Source organism: Periophthalmus magnuspinnatus, chromosome 6, assembly GCF_009829125.3.
Source record: "Periophthalmus magnuspinnatus isolate fPerMag1 chromosome 6, fPerMag1.2.pri, whole genome shotgun sequence".
Lineage (NCBI taxonomy): Eukaryota > Metazoa > Chordata > Actinopteri > Gobiiformes > Gobiidae > Periophthalmus > Periophthalmus magnuspinnatus.
In genome coordinates, this window is record NC_047131.1 from 30,687,553 (window position 1) to 30,710,938 (window position 23,386).

General features: G+C 43.4%; 2 protein-coding genes across 2 annotated transcripts; both read right to left on the bottom strand.

Annotated features, from left to right (window-relative positions):
- Positions 1 to 4,458: 4,458 nt before the first annotated feature.
- Positions 4,459 to 8,098, bottom strand: igf2b (insulin-like growth factor 2b). Its single transcript, XM_033968724.2, has 4 exons — positions 7,882 to 8,098; positions 7,034 to 7,184; positions 5,623 to 5,801; positions 4,459 to 4,705 (listed from the first exon to the last, which is right to left on the bottom strand). The coding sequence occupies exons 1-4, from the start codon at positions 7,945 to 7,947 to the stop codon at positions 4,469 to 4,471; spliced, it is 633 nt and encodes a 210-aa protein (XP_033824615.1). The 5' UTR covers positions 7,948 to 8,098; the 3' UTR covers positions 4,459 to 4,468.
- Positions 8,099 to 9,858: 1,760 nt separating this feature from the next.
- Positions 9,859 to 22,707, bottom strand: th (tyrosine hydroxylase). Its single transcript, XM_033968725.2, has 13 exons — positions 22,589 to 22,707; positions 22,156 to 22,359; positions 21,461 to 21,635; positions 21,306 to 21,394; positions 21,128 to 21,195; positions 20,996 to 21,046; positions 16,731 to 16,876; positions 15,592 to 15,727; positions 13,192 to 13,261; positions 13,057 to 13,113; positions 12,885 to 12,980; positions 12,622 to 12,755; positions 9,859 to 10,018 (listed from the first exon to the last, which is right to left on the bottom strand). The coding sequence occupies exons 1-13, from the start codon at positions 22,670 to 22,672 to the stop codon at positions 9,859 to 9,861; spliced, it is 1,470 nt and encodes a 489-aa protein (XP_033824616.1). The 5' UTR covers positions 22,673 to 22,707.
- Between the last annotated feature and the right edge of the window lie 679 nt (positions 22,708 to 23,386).

Below are 23,386 nucleotides of genomic sequence, written 5' to 3' on the forward strand. Positions count from 1 at the left end.
TGTAACACTCCTGGTTTACTTTACACATACCCAAGTTTGTTAAGCTACGCTCGCCAAAAGGTTATGTTTTTGTTCATTACCGCTTGTTGGGCATCTTAAATAGGAGCTGATGCTAGTCCCGAGGGCCAGTACAGTGTGTCCTAGAGGTTCTGTGGTATGACCCCCTTTCTCTCTGTCTACCAATCTCATTCGCCCTGCCATCTCTTTTCACTCTCCGGCAATTAGAGAAGCAAAGAAGAGAAGAGGAATGTGTGAGCATGCTTTGTGAGGATGAGCCTGCCGAGCGAGGGACTACAAGGGACAGACCAATGGAGAGGGAGAGATGAGAGGAGGACAGCGCTCGGAGCGAAAGAAAGTGGAGGAGAGAGGGCCTGTCTTAATTGGCCTGTGTGGCCACGCTGAGCTTGCCAAACCCGGTGCCTCAATACTTGGCCTGGCCTTACATGCATCCCGTGCATCCAGCCAACCACAACTAACTCCAGTGTGCTCTTTGGCAGTTTGTGATGTCGGAATGGGAGAGATGTGCCACCCACAGATACACAGCGACCGCCGCTTCAGCAGGCCTCGGGCATGAGTCTGCGCCGGGTTAGCTTGACCTACAGGTGTTCCTTCTATTGAAAATGCCTCGTTCCTGTAGCAGACAATGAAGTTCAACCATGTCGAGAGCGTGCCCGGGCAGGAGCACAGTTCAAGTGATGAGAGTCTAACCGGAGCTGACAAGAAGCAGAGGTTTGGCAATGAAAGTGAAGAATTATGAAATGATGAAATTCTTGTAATGAGTGAGTTAAGTTTGCGTAATAATGTGTCTGAACCCGCACAACCTTTAATACGGTGCCAAAAGGAACTTGACTGGCTACACTTTTTCAGCACTTTGAACTTCCATTCCATTGAGGGCAGCCTGGCACATTTCTAAATAAGGCAATGTGTTTCAACAGACAGTCAAAGGTGATTTCATTGAGGGATTTATGAGCATTAAACGGAGGCCAGATCTCGCCTGTAGCTATAGAAAGATAGACGGGCACAACAGTTATTTTACACCAGCAAACTGTGAGGAAATCCTCTCATTGTGGAAAATCTACCCAGTAACAGACATTCCCATGGGTGGCTATATGCATGCATGTCAACAATAAAAAGGTTGCGCCATTTTGGGACTCTGCATGTGATAATTTGAGACATGATGGTTGCTATAGTTAGCCCCGGAGTGGAAGCTTGCTTCAGTTAGCGGGCCACTGGAGGATGGAAGGAAGGGTGTGTCGGGAAAGAGAACAGGTCAGGCCTCGGAAAAGGATTGGAAAGGAGTTTGTGGCGTGCCTGCGTTTGAGTGCTGTGTTTTGCACTCTTTGCCCTATCAAAAAGCAGGAAGTAGACAGACCAAGACAGACAGAGACAGCAGCGATGGAGGAGAAAAACGAGGGAGGGGGGCTGAGTAGAGGCTGGTGAAAGCAGCTGGAGATTCTTAAGATGCAATAAATCATTTACAGGGAACATTTGAAATTGAAATAAAACTATTTCAAAAACACACAGGCGACACGAAGTACAAACGCAGTGTGGAAAACAAGGCCACACAGACGATATCCGTTTGATAAAATGTTTTTTTATTGATATTAAAAATGAAAGTACATGAATTGTGCATTTCGGACGTTTTTAGCGTGCAGAGGTTAAATTAATAAAATACACACAGGCTGAGTGAGCTACTGACACAGAAACAGTTTGCCATCTGCGAGGCAAAGGTATTTCAAATCTTCATATGCAGCGAAAAGAGAAGTGGTTGTCATACACGCCATTCATAAGAACACTAGAGTAACCGTTTGATCTTTACAATAGTGGATGAATGCAGTCCTAGCAGGAAAATGTCCAATAAAATAGAAAATATAATAATAATATTAATATAATAATAAAAATAGTAATTGCACTGCCTGCTTTGTTGCACAACTGAAGCAGAATATAATTAAAGACAGGACGCAGTCTTGAGATGCTGGGTTCAGATCAGAGTGGTGGTTTGTGACAGGTGGGCATGACATAAGAAAGAATCATCTACATGGCCTTTAGTGGTTTTTGTTGTCATAAAGAGCTGTATCATTGTGGCTCAGCTGCCCTCCCCACATCCACACAGCAAGATCCCGGCTCAGCCAATCACAGAGCACACAGGATCGGTGTTCCTGAGTGCTTCAGAAGAGGTTCAGCCAGATAGCCCTTCATCAAATGCATAATGGATGGAGCAGTATTATAGGACATTATAACGAGAAGCAAATGTGAAACCGTCCCACCCCGCCGTGTTTCACTATGCAAATACAGGGGCCTTGTTTTTCAATGGACTATTGTGGACATCTACCCCACAATTACATCTGAAAGCTTCCTTAGGTCAGAATGCACAAACATAAAATGGTATGAAACAACACAATTGAATGTAGGACTGATCATTCTCCAGCCATAAATACTAAAGTGGCTTTAAAACATAGTGGGTAGAGTACAATCAATGAGCAGATATTCCTTCCATTGTAAAGTCACTTAAGGGTGAGCGCCCTGACTGGCTTCTGGAAGTCCATGCAGACCATCTTGTTCTAAGTATGTGCCTATTTTTGTGACATGACATGCCGAAGCAGACCCGACGAAGCTGCTGTTCAAATATTTAACGTAACTATGGCGAACGGAAACGAAGAGGAAATTAAAAGACATTATTTTTGGTACAAAGCATCTACAAAAAAAGCCTTACAACTCCAATTGGAACAGCGATCATATAAAATAAATCCGTCAGTTGAGCATCAGTGCTACGTATATTATTTGGACCAATTTTTTCAAATATACTTTATAACAAAATAAATAATGCCTTTATACAGTGCCCTTATTTGTATTTCAACAAACAAACAAAAAAGCTTGGCGGCTCATTACGCAAGGTACAGCTCAGACTAAAGGAAAATAACACAATGTCCCTGGAAACTAATCATATATCTATATTTATATATATTTATATATATATATATAGATGTATATATATATTCAAGTATTTGTTTTCAGGCAAAAGCATGTGAATACTACTGATATACAATAAAAATAAAATGTTAGTTGACATTATTGCTGTTTTTTCCCTTTGAATCAAGATTTTGTGCCTTTCTTTTAAAACTGTAAAGTAACATCATAACAATAACCATATAACAAAACAAAAATGCCTAACTGAAAAACAGGAATGTCACTGTACCAGAAACTGACTGGGTTTATCCTTTTTTCATCTGAAACATTGATATGAAAGAAAAACAGAAAAATAAAGACAAAATAAAATAAATTCATTATTATCCCACTCATTCTCCATCCATTGCCATGTTATTTCCTTTTCCAAGCAGTCCACGGAGCCATGGCAACCAGGAAGTACTGTCCCAGAAGTACTGTCCCAATCTGGGCTGTCCATGGAGTCTCGTATGTCCCTGCGCTGTGCCCCGTGTCCAGCAGCCTGTGGGGCCGGGGGGACAGAGCGCGGCTGAGTCCCCCTCCGAGCTCAGAGCAGCCAATCGCACTCAACACAGCCCTCTGCTCCTGTCCAAAGTCTCACTCCCCCTTGACATTGCCACTGCCGGGAGCTCCCCCTTAGCCTTTTATTTTCCTCTAATTTGTTTAAAAGTCACACTTTCCTTAAAACGGAAAGTATTAATATTCATTCAACGAAAAAATCGTGCTTCATCCTCTTCTTTGAGTCTGTTTCCCAAAGCTAGCACCATGACATTATTTAAGCTACACGTCCATTGTTCATAAAAAAATAGTGCCATTTTTTCTTTACTTTGACGTAATCCGTGGCAATGTGCAATTTTGCAGACTCTTCTCTCTGCTTTTTGTTTGTGATCAAAGGTGCTGGAGCAGGAATCTAATTTTACAAAATAATTCCTTACAGTGTGGAAGTCCCTTTATAGGTAGAGGTGCAAACTAATAAGAAGAAGAACAACTATGACGGGGGTTCTTTCTGCCTCAGGAATGTGGAATGGATTCGCTCATGCAATCTGCACTTCACTTTCAGTCGTCTTCCACAAGGCCAAAAAACAGTCCGCTGTGTGTCCTCTCAACGCGGCAGGACCATTGATCTCTTTCATCAGGTTTCTCCCTTCCCTTTTCGGCGTTCCTCAAGGATCCACCTGAATCGCATTCAGTCAAAATGTGAACTTTTGTCCATCACTTGTGGTTGTGGTGCCTTTTGTGTGAGTGACTAAAGAGAGGGGGGGGAGCCGAAAGAGTTCAGACAGGAAGAATGTGGAGTCTGTGCATTGGGGTGGGGGGTCTCTCTGGGAGGGATGGGAAGGGGGGGGGGGGGGGGGTTGCAGTAGAAACAGTATTGGATGAGAGCAGGGGGAGGGATGGTGGGCTCGGACAGGGCAGGGGAGGTCAAAGAGGACTGCCACAGAAATGACGTCAGAGACAAAGCTATAATCCCCTAGTCTTTTTTTCTCCATCCAACTCTTGTCTGTGCAAAGGGCTAGCAGCGGGCTCATTTGTGGCTGACGTAGCTGTCCGTGGTGAGCGACACTGGAGGCAGTTTGCTGGGCAGGCTGATCAGAGGCCTGTGGAAGATGGCCTGCTCCTGGGCTTTGATCTTCTCCGCCTGCCTCCGAAACTTCCGGGCCCGCAGGATCCCGGGGACTCCTCTCCGGAGCCGCTGGGCCGCCTTCCTCTGCCACACCTCGTATTTGGAATACTTGGTGGTAACATGCTTCCTTGGGACTTCCTATTGTGGCGTACAGACAACAACAACATAGAGGAAAGAGGGAAAAGAGGGAGTGAGTTCATTTGCTGAGATGAGACACTGTTTGAACATTTGTCACTAACCAGACGTGCCTTGTTTGTTTGCCATTATCAGGGCAGTCAAATGGAAATGAATACTGAGCAAAATAACACTGACTTAGCCTTGTTTTGGCTTTTCTGGGTGAGAGAAGCCGTCAACAGCTGCATACTTAAGCCTCTTTAACATACAATGAAAGACAAGACCGGTCACCTGGCTCATATACATACACAGCCTCGTCAACCAAAACCACATTTGAATGTTGCGCTGAAAGCTCAGAGCTGCTCTTGCTGCACTGATAGTGGCAAAGCTGCATGGAATGCGCAAGTAGTCAGTGCTCCATGTGAATGGTTGTTTTGGTGCTGCCACTTGAAGAGTGTTTATCCCCCTCATTGAGCTCAGGCCTGCTCAATAGCCAGAGAACAGCTGGCCTGGGAGCAGCTTGTACCCATCTAGTCTCCTTCCCACTCCAACTAGGAACATGTCCTGACTTAGTCCCTGGCACACACTCTGTTTATGACTGGCTTCTAAAGAATTTCATTAAACATTTTTGGGAATCTTGGACAGCTCAGCGAATCATGCGTAGAATGTATCTGACTCATGGCCATGACGACAAGTTAAACATATTTCAAGAACACTGTGTTTTGTTGTGGACCAGCAGTTGGTGTCTCTAGATCAGAGAATATGACACGACTATGGCACTTTTTCCACAGCCATCAGCGTTTGTGCAGGAAGATAAGTGCTTACTATTGACCCTTTGGCGAGAAAAACTGGTGTTTGTGTGTATTCAGCATCGGGACATAGGGGTGTAACGCCTCACGGCACAGAGTTTCCCATAGCGGTGTACTTGCTGATGAGCGTACCTGTTTTAGTGAGGGTATCATGGGGATGACCAGAGACGTAGCGGACACGTCCCTCTCTGACTTGGCGGGTTTGGCACAGTACTGCTCCAGCAGGGCCAGATCACAGCTACGAAAGCAGCACTCCTCTACAATCCCCCGATTCTGACCACGCCGGTTATTAAACCTACTCGTGGGCCGACCTGTGGACAAGGGTGAGATGTCAGTCAAACACAACTATGGACATGGATCTGTGTTGTTTTTCACAGGATTACTTTGTCAATCATAGGCAGAATAAAGAGGATAAACGGATATCTATGACCAACTGCAACAGATCGTTTTGTTTTCACGGGCTAATCTGATTAAGACTATCGGCAAGTGATTTAATAAGTGAAGGAAAGAGTAAACATCAAGTCAAATTCTAGACAGACAGGGCACCTAGGTGAGTCCAAACATAAAATGGAAACTCCGGTGTGACCTTGCGCTTTGTCAACTCAGCACAGATAAAGAGATGAGCACATGAGAGGCACAGAAGAAAAGGATCAGTGGCAGCGAGGCCTACAGGGTGTGAGGCTGAGTAAGACCAGCACGCTAAACAAAGACAGTAAGAGCCAAGAGAGAAAAGGTGGAGAAGAATAAGAAGAGGGGGCGGAGGAGTGTTAGCATGTTGCACAGGGGAACATTATCCACAATCAATAAAAAGCCTTGTTTGAAGTCCAGCGCCGCACACAATGTTGGCAAAGTCTCATGAGAGGCCAGCCTAGATTTGATTGCAGGAAGAGTAACATAAGAGAGAACGAGGGATCTGGGGGAAAGAAAAGGGAGCGCTGAGGAGGGAGGGAGGGGGGGGTATAGGCAGCCGATCGGTTGGGCCAAATTGGATAATGATCATTGTGATTGGAGGGAAGCTTAGTGGTTTAACAGGACACAAAGAAGCTGCCAGTCAGTAGTAATGACTTTGTCGTAAGAATATATGAGAGGGATAATGTCCTGCATGACACTAACTCCTGCACGCTGCAAACACAAGCTTATGGTGTGAGGATTAACCGCTGCCACACTCAAATAACATGTAGTCTGCTATGATCAGGACTGATGCAGTAAAAAGCCCCCTCCAGACTCGTCACTGTGGGGCCTGGGAACAGTGGTGCTGAGGTGGTATGCCTCTTGGGGTGCTATTACTTTACTGGTAAACAAGCAGCCCATTGTGTCTTGTGCCTTCACAACTCGCCGGCCTTTTCATATGCAAGGAGACTATACTATGGCTGGGAGCTAGAATGCGCACACTCAGCACAGAGAGCCAGCTCTGGAGCTCAGCTGGAGAAAATCTCCAAACGCATAACAAAATGTCAGCTTTCCAAACAGATGTGAGGGAGAGATGGAACTCTGGGGAAGAATAAACGGTGATTCAATCTTGATGCTGTGTATTGAAACTTACTGAAATAGAAGCCCCTGTCTTCACAGACAAACTGCAGCGCATCCACCAGCTCTCCCCCACACAGCGTCTCAGCCGAGGCCATTTCCACCACGTACAGCGTCAGGGCCAACGCAAACAGCAGCGCGCGACTGGATGAAGACATCTTCTTGACCTGCAGACAAAAACACCAAGTGCATTGTGAAGCAAAAGCCTAGAAACAAATGCAGCACATTGAAGACATCCTCCAGCGCGTTCAGGAGTGATCAAAGTGTGTGGAGTGAGGACACTGACCTACTAACTCAAAAACAGCTTAAGTCGTGCGATAAAGATGCCAAACATGCATTCCTCCCCAGTGTTTCTGTCGCACCTCAGAAGTGCTCGTTCTTAAGAAAAAAACAAACTCTCAGACTGTGTCTCTGTGACGCGCTCACACAGCTCCTCCTGAGGAGTTAGACCCGCGGCTGCTCGATAGTTAACTGTGTTGAAAGCCCAGACTCAGCATATATTTTCCCCTTGCTCACCCTGTTAGTGAGCTCACTGACCCTCACAACTACCGCCCCCTATCTGCCGCAAACACACCAGCTGTTTGAGTCCTGCGCTCGGGGCAGACGCGCACCTACATATCTCCAAAACTCCTTTAGCTGAGACTCTGTGTCCAAACTTGTTGCACAAATCCTTCGTGCCCCGCGCGGCCATCTGCGCCAAAACGCGTGTCAAACTTAAATGCACGCGCACACAGCGGCGACTGTGCACAAAAACACTTCCATTGCGCACTTTCCAGACTTCTTGCACTATGATGCAATACTGCAACTTGACATGTGTTTATCCAAACTGCACTGTGCTGTAGTGACTGAGAGCAGGGTACTCACCCTCATCCTGGTGCTCTCCGCTCTTCTGCAGGTGTGGCAAAGTCCGTGCGTGTGCTGCGTCTCCATGTCAGTGCAGTAGTCACAAACGGTGCTGATGCAGTTGTTCTTAAAGACGGTGGGGTTATTTGGTTGGAGAAGTGGCAGGTGAGTTAGTTTCCCAGTTTTAGTGAGACTATAGAGATGATGTGTGAGAAGCTGTCCCAAGCCAGGCGACAGGCAAAACTTCTGAGGGTTTTGTATTATATAGCAAACACGCCCCTTAACTCCCACAGTCCACCCACTCGCTCCTCCCCCTTCCACGGCCGGGGCAAGAGGAAAAAAAACGTCCCGAGACGTTTCGTGGAAAAGTGCTTAAAGGGGGAATAAGCAAAAGGAAAAGGTGATAGAGTCACCGCATATGGAACTATTCCATATGGCATTTTCCACGTTTACGCACAGTAACCCACAATCACACTGTTTACACACAGACTCCAGTAGAACCTCACACTGACGCCTCACACGTTTAATTAAGACGAACAGTGGAAAGCACCGAGTCTGTGACAGGTGTGAAGAGTCCACCGGGTCAGAGCCAAGAGCCACTGATGTCCCTGTTTATGTGAAGAAAAGAGCAAGATCCATCCAGACATAATAATAATAATAATAATAATAATAATAATAATAATAATAATAATAATAATAATAATAATAATAATAATAATAATAATAATAATGACACATTCTCCTCATGTCAGTCACATTTGGCCTGTAAACTGCCTCACACTCATGTGGACACACTGATGCGTTCAGGGACTGGCTTCTTCGGGGCGTTTCACTTTTATTCAAATGTTTTGCTCATTCCTTTTAACTGCACAAATGTACTTGTTAATACTAACATTTATTTTGGGAAAAACAAGTGGCAGGGCTTTGCCTGGACATGTCCTAAGACGCGCACTGACATCTAGTGACTGTGGAAGGAAACGCACACTGAGGTACTCTGAGATACTCTGAGGTACTCTGAGATACTCTGATACTGGAGAAAATCAAAGCCCATGAACAAAACATCTTGTTTCTCTTCAGCAATAAACGCCTCAGTTTATTGTAGACTTTGTTTCATTTCATGTTCTTCTCCTTTCTTCTCCTGTTTTGTTCCTGGTCTTGTTTAGTTCTAGTTTGGATCTGATTCACTCCTGATTTGTCCTGGTTCTGCTCAGCTCTGACTTTAGTCCAGGTTTGGTCCAGTCACATTTATGAAATACTATCATTTGTTATTTTGGGCTTATGTTGTGTAGAGTTCAGTGTTTCAAGTTTTAAAACAGCATTTCAAACATAATTACGCACATATTGTCTTTATTGACAGCACAGTTGTTGTGGAAGATGAACATAAGTAAATTATATTTTATAAATGAGACTCACCTGAGACACAGCCGCGGGGTGGCTCCCTCTTGTGGCCAAATCATGCAACAGTCTGTCACTAAATCCTGATTTTTATATATTTTTTTGTGTATATATCTCATTTATTTCTGTATTTTCTGATGACACGTGCTGTACATTACATCATCACACAGTCCTAGTTTATTTACGACACAATAATCACTAACCTTTTTGTGTTTTTATTGTTTTATTCTACACGCACCATGAGACATACGAACCAAAGCTGCATATTTGAAGGTGACAGTCAAGATAAACACTCTTAAATAATACACATCATTTATATATATATACACTCCCTTTACATTATATATTTTTCCTTTTTTAATTACACATTTTTCCACATATATTATCACATTTTTCCCACGTACCCATTAAAGCGTTACGAATCCGCTGCATTTTTGCCATTCAGAGAGAAATCTTTGGAACTATTTTGCCAACACTGCATTTCAGAGTTTAAAATGATCTTTTTTCTTTACGCTATAACGGCCCCAAACCGGCTACGACATTATAACAGCACATAGAGACGACACCGGCGACGCACGGGACCCCGGAACGAGGGTCACGGGGTCACGCTAACACACTCAGAGCGTCTGTGAGCACCTTCAGGTCATCCTTGAGACAGTCCAGGCCTCTTTGGATCTTGTAGGCGTTGTCCAAGACTTCCACGCTGCTTGTGAACGGATCGTATCTCACGGCGAAGGGGCGCTTGATTCCGGTTACATAGGCCCTGGATTTAAAAGGAAAAACACACTTAGAAGTTCTTATAAGGTGAAGTCATGGTTCATGTCCTGTTGTTTTTGGACTTGAGAAACTACAACTGACTGATTAAAATGACGTTTGAACTTTTGTTTAGTCTCATTGTGGAAAAAAGTTACTACCAGCTCAAGTGGAATTCGCACGGTTCAGCCACAGGTAACTTGTCATTCTGATTTGGGACTTGGTGGGTTGGCACGGGTACAAGCGGGTATCAGATTTAGACCAGATTTAGACCTGGCATAGTTCTGCATATTAACTTTTGCTTTGTCTCACTGTGGAAAAATATCTACCAGCTAAATCGGAATTTGCACGGTTCAGCCACAGGTAAGACGTCTTTCTACTTCAGAATTGGTCGATTGGCACGGGTACAACCGGGTATCATCAGATTTAGACCAGATTTAGAACTGGCATGGTTTTGTATACAGTATCAACTTTGGCTTTGTCTCAGTGTGGAAAAAATATCTACCAGCGAAATTGGAATTCGCATGGTTCAGCCACAGGTAACTTGTCATTCTGCTTTGGGACTTGGTGGGTTGGCACGGGTACAACCGGGTATCAGATTTAGACCAGATTTAGACCTGGCATAGTTTGGTATAACAACTTTTCTTTAAGCCCATAGTGGAAAAAACAACTAGGCCTATCAGCTAAATCGGAATTTGCATGGTTCAGCCACAGGTACGACGTCTTTTTACTTCGGACTTGGTAGGTTGGCACGGGTACAACCGGGTATCATCAGATTTAAACCGGATTTAGACCTGGCATGGTTTGGTAAATCAACTTTTGCTTTGTCTCACTGTGAAAAAAAAACAAACTACAAGCTCAACCGGAAGCTGGTTAGTTCAGCCACGGGTAACACGTCTTTCTACATCAGGCTTGGTGGGTTGGCACGGGTACAACCGGGTATCAGATTTAGACCTGGCATGGTTTTGCATATTAACTTTTGTTTAGTTTTACTGTGGAAAAAATAACAACCAGCTTAATTGGAAGTTGCATGGTTCAGCCACGGGTAAGACATCATTCTACTTCAGAACTGGTGGGTTGGCACGGGTACAACCGGGTATCATCAGATTTAGACCAGATTAAGGCCAGATTTAGACCTGGCATAGTTTGGTATAACAACTTTTCTTTAAGCCCATAGTGGAAAAAACAACTAGGCCTATCAGCTAAATCGGAATTTGCATGGTTCAGCCACAGGTACGACGTCTTTTTACTTCGGACTTGGTAGGTTGGCACGGGTACAACCGGGTATCATCAGATTTAAACCGGATTTAGACCTGGCATGGTTTGGTAAATCAACTTTTGCTTTGTCTCACTGTGAAAAAAAACAAAACCTACCAGCTCATCCGGAAGCTGGTTAGTTCAGCCACGGGTAACACGTATTTCTACATCAGACTTGGTGGGTTGGCACGGGTACAACCGGGTATCAGATTTAGACCTGGCATGGTTTTGCACATTAACTTTTGTTTAGTTTTACTGTGGAAAAAATAACAACCAGCTTAATTGGAAGTTGCATGGTTCAGCCACGGGTAAGACATCGTTCTACTTCAGAACTGGTAGGTTGGCACGGGTACAACCGGGTATCATCAGATTTAAACCAGATTAAGGCCAGATTTAGAACTGGCACGGATTGGTGTATGAGCTTTTGTTTAGTCTTATTGTGGAAAAAACAACTACCAGCTCAATTGGAATCTGGTTAGTTCGGCCACAAGTAAAGCATCTTTCTACTTCAGAATTGGTCGATTGGCACGGGTACAACCGGGTATCATCAGATTTAGACCAGATTTAGACCTGGCATGGTTTGGTATAACAACTTTTCTTTAAGCCCATAGTGGAAAAAACAGCTAGGCCTATCAACTAAATTGGAATCTGCATGGTTCAGCCACAGATAAAGCGTCTTTCTACTTCAGAATTGGTCGATTGGCACGGGTACAACCGGGTATCATCAGATTTAGACCAGATTTAGACTTAGCATGGATTGGTGTATCAACTTTTATTTAGTCTCACTGTGGAAAAAACAACTCTCAGCCCAACTGGACGCTGCTCCGTTCAGTAAAGCGTCTTTCTTCTTCGGACTCGGCGGTTCGGCCTTTAGAACCTGGCCCGGTCTGGCTCTCAAATGTCCTGGTTTAAACTTACCCCAGATCTGGTTTCATGCTAGTTTTAAAGTTATTTTTTACGACATAATCTTTCGTGTCTCGCTGTTTCCGACATTCCCTTGTATTCAATAGCATTAGTTCCGCCATCACTTTGCATTATCACGTTTAAAGTTCACATTTTCCATGGCTTCACAGACTCTGCTATGATGCATGTCACCACAGACTAAATATTGTCAAAAGCACAAACGCTCCATTTGAACCTCACGCCAGATCAAACTTCGATTTTTTTTTTTAGTTTTGCGTCTCGGTAAAGGAAGGAGTGCATTAGCAACAGCTGTCTCCTGGCTGACCTAAAAAGGTTTGCGGCCTGAGGTCTTGGATGGCTGTTCGACCTTGTCCTTACATAACCCCTTCACTTTTTGTTTTGTTTTTACATTCCTCTTCTCCCTCATTCCTTCTCATAAATTTGCATAAATACCTGAATTTCTCCTTCGCGTCCGCAAAACTCTCAGAAACAAAGTAAACTGGTTGATAGTTCTGGTCTTGATAAGGTTGAACCGCGGCCGCCTCCGGTTCAAACTCCCTCCTCTCCGGCTCATCCGAAAGCGAATGCTGGATTTTTTTTACGTGAAACAAAGCAGATTCACGTTAAGACCGAGACTTTACTCAATGTTCCTTTTTTTTTTTAGAAACTTTTAACAAAAACCAGGGATTGTACGAGGGAACAGGCTGAAACGTTACCACTAGTTCTCCGTATGAGGACAGCAGACCAGCGCCGTACGCCCTCAGCTCGCCGTTCTGTTTACACAAGCCGTACTCCACAGTAAACCAGTACAGCTGCTTGGGGAAACAAACCGCTCAGGAAAAAAAACGAGATACAAAAGCAGATAAACAAAGGATTATGGGAATTTACCGTGGAAAGCTTCTCGATGTCCTCGTCAGAAGCTCCTAATGATGCAAGACCCAGGTTCTACGGGGGGAAAAACACAGAGTTAGGAGGTGTTTTTTTTATGCGTTTGTGGTACGATGGAACGGGAATCGGGCCGACCTGAGAGAACTGAGCGAACGTGCGGTCGGCGAGCATCGGGACGTGGCCCAGGAGTTCGTGCACGCAGTCGCTGTTCAAAAGAAAAGAAAAGGTGAAGTCAGGAAAGAAAATGGAGCGTGTAAGAAGCAGCTGCAGAGAGAGGAAGAGAATCGGATGGGAGTAGAGGATCGGACGGGAGTAGAGGATCGGACAGGAGTAGAGGATCGGACAGGAGTAGAGGATCGGACAGGAGTAGAGAATCGGACGGGAGTAGAGAGTCGGAGAGTCGGACAAGAGTAGAGAATCGGACAGGAGTAGAGAATCGGAGAATCGGACAGGAGTAGAGAATCGGACAGGAGTAGAGAAGCAGACAGGAGTAGAGGATCGGGCAAAGGTAGAGAATCAAACAGAGGTAGAGAGTCAGACAGTTGCAGAGAACGGACACTTGTGGAGTATCGGACACTTGTGGAGTATCGGAATGTTGCAGAGAATCGGACAGGAGTAGAGAATCAGGCGCAGGGAATCAGACAGGCGCAGAGAATCAGTCAATTGCAGAGAATCGGACAGTTGCGGAGTATCGGACAGTTGCAGAGAATGTTGCAGAGAATCAGACAGGCGCAGGGAATCGGACAGTTGGAGAGAATCAGACAGGCGCAGAGAATCGGACAAATGCAGAGAATCGCACAGGTGTAACTTAAACCATGTGAATGATGTTAGTTCAGGGGTGTCCAAACTACGGCCCGGGGGCCAAATGCGGCCCTCAGACCAATTTTGTATTGGCCCTCAGACCTTCAGGTGAACTCATCCAATTGATCATAATCAGTATTTTAGTAATCCTCCAATATAAACCTAAAGAACATCACATTTCATTTTCACACAGACCTAATATTAATATTTCAAGCCTGATTTAAAGTATGAAGTTAAAACGATGTTAAATGCACCATCTGAATAATCTAATGTATTTACCACTGGTCTGTGGCCCTCAGTGTCAAACATTTTTCAAGATCTCGGTGAAAGTTTGGGCCCCTCTGTGTTAAAGGGATGTGGTGTTTCCTTTAAGGTTTGAACTATAACTTCCCTCTGTCCACTGCTCTATTATAACAGACATTTCCATTTCTGACACAGTTACTTCAGACGGACTCATGCCCCAATAAACCAGAGGCGTCAAACTCATTTTCACCGAGGGCCACATCAGCAAAATGGCCGCCGTCGAGGGCCAGATGTGACTGTGCGGCAGGATAAATGTCACTAAATGTAAACAAATGTCATGTAAAATAAATGTAACTACTTTTAAACTTGTTAAATAACTGTTTCTGTATTTATTACTTATTCAAGTTGCAAATATTACGTGTCTGTGTAACTGTGTATTTCCTGATAAAGCCTTTTTTAGCCTTTTAATTATTGAACAATTTGTTGTTTTTCTTGCAGACTCACTTTTTCATACTTAGCTCCGTGTTCGGTGTCAAAATATCGACGTAGATTGTACCGACCGCGCCTCATAACACAAAAAACACAGATTTTCTCCTTAAAGCACAAACTTGTATTCACCTTTAGCGTCTTTCTTGAAACTTCCTTCCACGCCGACAACTTTCCTTTTCCTGAACAATTTGGGATGATTATTCTCAAATATTTCTCAGTGTCACTTGCTGGGAAAATCTCATTAGTTTATTGTCAATGCACATTAAAGCAGGATAGACTTATTTTAAAATGACAGTCAAGCCTTAATTTACCTTCTCACGGGCCACATAAAATGACGTGGCGGGCCGCATTTAGCCCCCGGGCCTTGAGTTTGACACATGTGCAATAAACTTTAAATACCTTTTTACGTATTAATTTATTTAATTTTGTGCTACGTGTCATGTCCCGCTGAGGTTAAGGTTCTTTTTTTCTCAGGAGAGTCTTGTGCATGTTTTTAGTGGAAAAGAAAAAAAGCACTGGAGGAAACTTACCCCAGGCACAGGCAGAACATGCAAACTTGCCCCAACGTGCCTTTTTTTTGTTGTTTTTTTTTGTTTTGAAGCTGCACCACCGTCAAACCCCACGCCTCCACTTCTCACAAACAAATGCCACTGCCGAGTTTCTATAGCTTTTGTAATTTGCCTTTGTAAAGACCTAATACATAATCCCATTGAGTTTGGACACATTTACATGTAAATCAGTGGATTAGAATATCAGTGGAAAGCGATTCAGTGTTTGCAAATGCTACATAAAAAGAAAGAAATGAACTTTTTTAACTTCAAATGGTTCAATCACAGTTTTATAGAACATGAATTAGTATTTGTATGTCTCATTTTTCAGTAAAGAAGCGTGTTTTTAGTCAGTGTCCGTCCGCAGATTAGCTCAGAAATCCAGGTTTTGGTCAGAGTGAATCGTTTAAAACAGTAAAAAAAACAAAAAAAAACAAACGTAAAGAGGACTCACGGTTCGGGGGAGTGCATGGGGGAGGACGCGTGCCTGATGTACTGGGTGCACTGGAAAACTCTGAACGCTAAACTCGCCAAAAAGTCCCGCGCCGACAGCAGACCCGCCACCGGCCGCAGGATGAAGCCCGTGCGCTCTGACGGACGGGAGAAAACACAAACACGTCGAAATTCAGCGATTATCAAGGTCAAAACGAGAACGATTAAAGCCGCTGACAGTTTAATAAAATGTTACGGATGTGAATAATTAGTTCCGTATTAAAACATCGGACAGAGAATCAGCTCCAGACTTTGAAATTATCTGTAGAAATTTGAAAAAGTACGTTGAATTTGTTCTGTTTTACTGTAAAAAAAACCTGCATATTAGTGATTTTTATATGTATTTGGACTGAAGGAAGACATTTTATTGTATTTTCCTGCTAATTTTAACGTAATTTTTTAATGTAATTGTGGTGAAAAGTGGTGTTTTAATGTGATTTTACCTGCACGTGGAAAGCAGCGGTAGCTAAATCTGGTACGAATCATCTTTTCTTTTGATATTTAAACAGCTGTTATAGTGTTTTACTTTGTTATAAGTGAAAAAAAAACTGTGGTCTAGAAGAAAATATCACAGTTAAAGAGCTTTTTCTGCACATTCTGGGGTTTCGCAGATGTTTTTTGTGCAATTTTACATGTTTTTTTTGTGTTCTGCGTCCTGATTGGCTAAGGGACTGCAGCCAGGCTCCTCCTCCATCTCGCAGTGTGACTCTTAAGTGCTGTACGTTTGTGATTTGTGGTTGTGACGTCGATGAAACGTTCTGCACCGACGAAGGTTTGAACTTTGTGTTTAAACGAGAGAGAAATGTGAGAAAATGTTAACGCCTGTGTGAGAAAAGTGTATAAAGTGTGTGGTGAGGGGTTTTACAGACAAAAACATAGAGAATAATCGTAAAAATTAAAGCTTTTGTGGGTTATTTTTAGACCGTAACGAGGGACCGCTGTATAAATGTTGATTATTTCTGTTGCTGATTCTCACGTTTATATAAAATGCTCCGTCCAAAACAGAAAAAAGAAGCAAGAAAAGTCCTATTTCTATGATGTAACAGGAGATACTGAACTGTATTACACTATGAAATATTAAAAAGTACATATATTTTGTACCTTTAATGAAGTTGGACACGTCTTCCAGTTGGGGGATGTTGTCCGGGCTGTAGCCGCAGTGTCTCTCGAGCAGGTTGAAGGCCTCCTGGTACTCGCTGCAGGCGTGGGTGGAGTACAGGTCCCTCAGGGTGGAGTAAACTTCTCTCCTTCAGGTTAAACACACGTCATTGTTTTATATCGATGTGGATTAAACCCAAAGATGAAGGTGAAGGAGGAGTTTGTGCGACAAGAGAAGGACGAGTGTGAAAGACACAACACACCTGACATGAGGAGAGGGACATGAACACATGAGACTGAACACATGAGACTGTGAACACATGAGACTGAACACATGAGACTATGAACACATGAGACTATGAACACATGAGACTGTGAACACATGAGACTGTGAACACATGAGGATCTGAACACATGAGGCTATGAACACATGAGACTATGAACACATGAGACTGAACACATGAGGCTATGAACACATGAGACTGAACACATGAGACTGTGAACACATGAGGCTATGAACACATGAGACTGAACACATGAGGCTATGCACACATGAGACTGTGAACACATGAGGCTATGAACACATGAGACTGAACACATGAGACTGAACACATGGGACTGTGAACACATGAGGCTATGAACACATGAGAGTGTGAACACATGAGACTATGAACACATGAGACTGTGAACACATGAGGATCTGAACACATGAGGCTATGAACACATGAGACTATGAACACATGAGACTGAACACATGAGGCTATGAACACATGAGACTGAACACATGAGACTGTGAACACATGAGGCTATGAACACATGAGACTGAACACATGAGGCTATGAACACATGAGACTGAACACATGAGACTGTGAACACATGAGGCTATGAACACATGAGACTGAACACATGAGGCTATGAACACATGAGACTGAACACATGAGACTGTGAACACATGAGGCTATGAACACATGAGACTGTGAACACATGAGACTATGAACACATGAGAGTGTGAACACATGAGACTGTGAACACATGAGACTATGAACACATGAGGATCTGAACACATGAGACTGTGAACACATGAGACTGTGAACACATGAGACTGAACACATGAGACTATGAACACATGAGACTATGAACACATGAGACTGTGAACACATGAGACTGTGAACACATGAGGATCTGAACACATGAGGCTATGAACACATGAGACTATGAACACATGAGACTGAACACATGAGGCTATGAACACATGAGACTGAACACATGAGACTGTGAACACATGAGGCTATGAACACATGAGACTGAACACATGAGGCTATGCACACATGAGACTGTGAACACATGAGGCTATGAACACATGAGACTGAACACATGAGACTGAACACATGGGACTGTGAACACATGAGGCTATGAACACATGAGAGTGTGAACACATGAGACTATGAACACATGAGACTGTGAACACATGAGGATCTGAACACATGAGGCTATGAACACATGAGACTATGAACACATGAGACTGAACACATGAGGCTATGAACACATGAGACTGAACACATGAGACTGTGAACACATGAGGCTATGAACACATGAGACTGAACACATGAGGCTATGAACACATGAGACTGAACACATGAGACTGTGAACACATGAGGCTATGAACACATGAGACTGAACACATGAGGCTATGAACACATGAGACTGAACACATGAGACTGTGAACACATGAGGCTATGAACACATGAGACTGTGAACACATGAGACTATGAACACATGAGAGTGTGAACACATGAGACTGTGAACACATGAGACTATGAACACATGAGGATCTGAACACATGAGACTGTGAACACATGAGACTGTGAACACATGAGGCTATGAACACATGAGACTATGAACACATGAGACTGTGAACACATGAGACTGAACACATGAGGCTATGAACACATGAGACTGAACACATGAGGCTATGCACACATGAGACTGTGAACACATGAGACTGTGAACACATGAGACTGTGAACACATGAGGATCTGAACACATGAGGCTATGAACACATGAGACTATGAACACATGAGACTGAACACATGAGGCTATGAACACATGAGACTGAACACATGAGACTGTGAACACATGAGGCTATGAACACATGAGACTGAACACATGAGGCTATGCACACATGAGACTGTGAACACATGAGGCTATGAACACATGAGACTGAACACATGGGACTGTGAACACATGAGGCTATGAACACATGAGAGTGTGAACACATGAGACTATGAACACATGAGAGTGTGAACACATGAGGATCTGAACACATGAGGCTATGAACACATGAGACTATGAACACATGAGACTGAACACATGAGGCTATGAACACATGAGACTGAACACATGAGACTGAACACATGAGGCTATGAACACATGAGACTGAACACATGAGACTGTGAACACATGAGGCTATGAACACATGAGACTGAACACATGGGACTGTGAACACATGAGGCTATGAACACATGAGAGTGTGAACACATGAGACTATGAACACATGAGAGTGTGAACACATGAGACTGTGAACACATGAGACTATGAACACATGAGGATCTGAACACATGAGACTGTGAACACATGAGACTGTGAACACATGAGGCTATGAACACATGAGACTGTGAACACATGAGACTGTGAACACATGAGACTATGAACACATGAGGATCTGAACACATGAGACTATGAACACATGAGACTATGAACACATGAGGATCTGAACACATGAGGGTCTGAACACATGAGACTGTGAACACATGAGACTATGAACACATGAGGATCTCAACACATGAGACTGTGAACACATGAGACTGTGAACACATGAGGATCTGAACACATGAGACTGTGAACACATGAGAGTGTGAACACATGAAACTATGAACACATGAGACTATGAACACATGAAGCTCTGAACACATGAGGCTTTTAAACAGAGAGCTATGAACACATGAGGCATTTAAGCAGAGGGATATGAACACATGAGGCTATGAACACATGAAGCTCTGAACACATGAGGATATGAACACATGAGGCTATGAACACATGAGGATATGAACATATGAGGCTATGAACACATGAGACTATGAACACATGAGACTGAACACATGAGACTATGAACACATGAGGATCTGAACACATGAGACTGTGAACACATGAGACTGTGAACACATGAGACTGAACACATGAGGCTTTTAAACTGAGAGCTATGAACACATGAGGAATTTAAGCAGTGGGATATGAACACATGAGGCTATGAACACATGAAGCTCTGAACACATGAGGATCTGAACACATGAGGCTATGAACACATGAGGCTCTGAACACATGAGACTTTTAAACAGAGAGCTATGAACACATGAGGCATTTAAGCAGAGGGATATAAACACATGAGGATCTGAACACATGAGGCTATGAACACATGAGGCTATGAACACATGAGGCTATGAATACATGAGGCATTTAAGCAGAGGGATATGAACACATGAGACTATGAACACATGAGGTTCTGCACACAGACTGCACTCAACATGGAACAGTGAATTCTTCTTTTGATTCAGCTCTTAGAATAATTCATATCCAGTGGTGGAAAAAGTACTAAACTTTGTGAAGTATAGATACTGGAGCAAATAATACTAATCACGTGAAAAAATCTGCTTGAGTAAAAGTATTAAAGTTCATTATTAAAAATGTACTTAAAGAGTAAAAATACTAAGTAAGTATTCTGTGCAGATTTAGGTCTAATGAAGGTCAAATCTAGTGATTTTGATAAATCTGATTGTTTTTTTCTACCTGTTTTTATTTGTGTATTTTAGTTTAAAAATAAACCCTCAGCCTTTTCAGCAGGTCTCAAGCAGTAATAAAAATACTTTTACTTTTCAGTCCAGTTCATAAATGTAGTGGAGTAGAAAGTACAAATACTGCTCTCAAATGTAGTGAAGTAAAAGTAAAAAGTATCCACTGTAAAATCTACTTAAGTAAAGTACAGATAGCATTTGTTTACTTAAATACAGTACTTTACTACTTTTACTTTGTTACGTTGCATCATTGTTCAGGTCGTTGCACATGGATCTTTAAATTGAGCTCCTTCATCCTAAAAGTCCTAAACTCTGAGTTAAATATAACGTCAAATACAGATGTACATTTTAAAATAGATAAACTGTTTTAAACGTGTTCAAGTGATTTAGCTCAACTATAAAACACAAAAACAGTGTTACCATGTCCCGATCTCCTCGGCCGTGTACTCCACTCTGGGGATGGCTTCACCGCTGAACAAAAGAAACACAATATTAGGATTTAAAAGCCCTTTATAATTGTTTTTATGGAAGTCTGCTCAGTGTTCTGCTCACTGCCTGTATCTGTAGGCGATGTCTCCAATCATCTTCCTCCTCTGTCTGTACACTGGGTCTGTGAAGCCCTGTCCAAATCCAATTCAGCGCACACTGATCACATTTTTCTGATAGTAAATGTCCCACTAACCACATAACAGCCAGCTCATAACTGCATCATGAGCCTTTTTCAACTTACGGGATGATCTTGGTCTAAATCTGGATCAAATTTGGTGACCAAATGGTGACATTTGTCGAGGTCTCCTATTTTCTTTGGGAACCAGTGAACTAGAATAAACAGAGAGAGTCATGAGCGACGAAACACAGACAGCACGGCCGAGGAGAGGCGCCTACATTTGACTTCTTTGGTGGTTTTGACATCTTCGGCGTTCCTCTTGAGCGAGCCGATCAGAGTGCTGACGTCTGTAAGGTGCAGCTCACAGCGGACGAAGTACTCCAGACCCTCCAGACTGTCCTTGTGCTTCCGGGACGGGCGGGTCTCGAGGTGATGGACCTTTGCCTCAAATGTCTGAAACACAGGACACAGAAGTGCACTAGGCAAACAAACTGCTCAACACTGCGTCCTTCTGCGCTAGGAAAGACAATTGTTTCTCCTCGTGAAGTGACTCCAAGTGTGTTTTGTTCAAGTGGTGCTGTATAAATACATTTTACTTGTTTAAAAAAAGAAAAAACGCACATTATCTTGACACATTTCGTACAGTTTAAACAGTGATTTTGTGTGAGTCAGTTGCCTAAAGATCTCTCAGGAAAAAAATCAAGAAAACATGTATTAAATTGTCTTTGTCTTTGACTTGTAAATGCAGCAGATGCAGCTCATGGGGACAGAATTATAATGATATTTTTAAACGCTCAAACAGGCTTTTAATCAAACAAATTAATATATAAAGCAAATATTGGAGTAACATGGCATAGACTTAATTTTAAACATAACTGGTTTAAACATTAACATCACATCAGACTCTTGATTTGGCTCAGATTGTCACAGTTTGGTTTGGTTTGGAGAGTCCTGTCAGGCGCGCGTCTCTTACCTCAAACACTTTGAGCGTGCGGGACAGGGCTTGGGTCTTGGAGCCGCCGAGCGTAAAGAAGATGTTGAGCAGCGCTTTTCCGTCGTCCTCCTCAAACACGATCTGTTCACTGGCCTCAGCCGCGGACGCAGCCGCCGCCGCCGCTTCTCGCTCCTTCCGCGCGTCATCGATCAAACTCTGCCTCCTCCGCAGAAACTTTGGCGACTGCCTCGTGAAATGGAGCAGAAAACAGAAAAGCGTGAGTATTCAGACTCCTCTCTTATGATTATCGAGTGAAATTATTGTAGAAAATGGACTCACTTTGATTCTGATGGTTTAAAAACAGAAACAGCCGCGCGCGCAACAGGTGCACCAGATGCGCGCGGCGTTTTCCATCTTTACAATTTAATTTCCAAATCAAACTTTCTTTTTACATCATCCCTGAGCGTCTTACCGTGACAGAATCAGCCCTCTCCAGCTCGGACGCGGCTCTGCGCACGCTCTTGGTGGAGGACGTGGAGCCGCTGGAATGAGGCATTTTCCAGGAGAGACTTTTACGCACGGCCCCTGCGCCTGTTTCCTCACAGATGCCCGGGATCTGCTCCTGCGCTTTTTTTCAGCCCCTTTGCGCCCTTTTATGGGCTCGTTTGTTTAGAGTGTGACGTCAAACAAGTTCATACTGATGAAATCAATAAAAAAGCAGCATCTAGAAGCCGCGCACGCGCTGGAGCCGGGCACGAGCACAGCGCGTGCATGTGGTTTATCTCAAGAAAAAAAAAAAATAAATTCAATAAATAATATTTTTTTTTAAAGGAGGAAAAATATGAAAGTGTTAAAACACCTTCTGTTTTTTATTGTCCTGTTTTGTTTCTCTTTTGGCTCAAGTCGCTTTAAGTGAGACTTTGTTTAATGAGCAGCTCCTGAGCTTTTACACAAAGCAGAAAAAGTCAACTACAGGAGATTAAGTCACTTTATCAGAACAATCCAATCTGTGCCGCTGCTCATAATTTGATTTGAATGTTTGGAATCAGGGCAGATGCGCCGTGGGGCGTCACACTCTCCACCTCAGCCACAGACACGAGGTTTATCTGCAGCGCGCGGCCAACACTGAGGATAACGTGATTGTGAAGTGATGTACTGTGCCCACAGGCCACAGGAGCTAAAGGGATTACACATGGACCTGTGGCCATGCGCTGCCACCACTGCGCCCTCACAACACTGGAGAAACAAGACACAAGGGAAACAGTAAAGA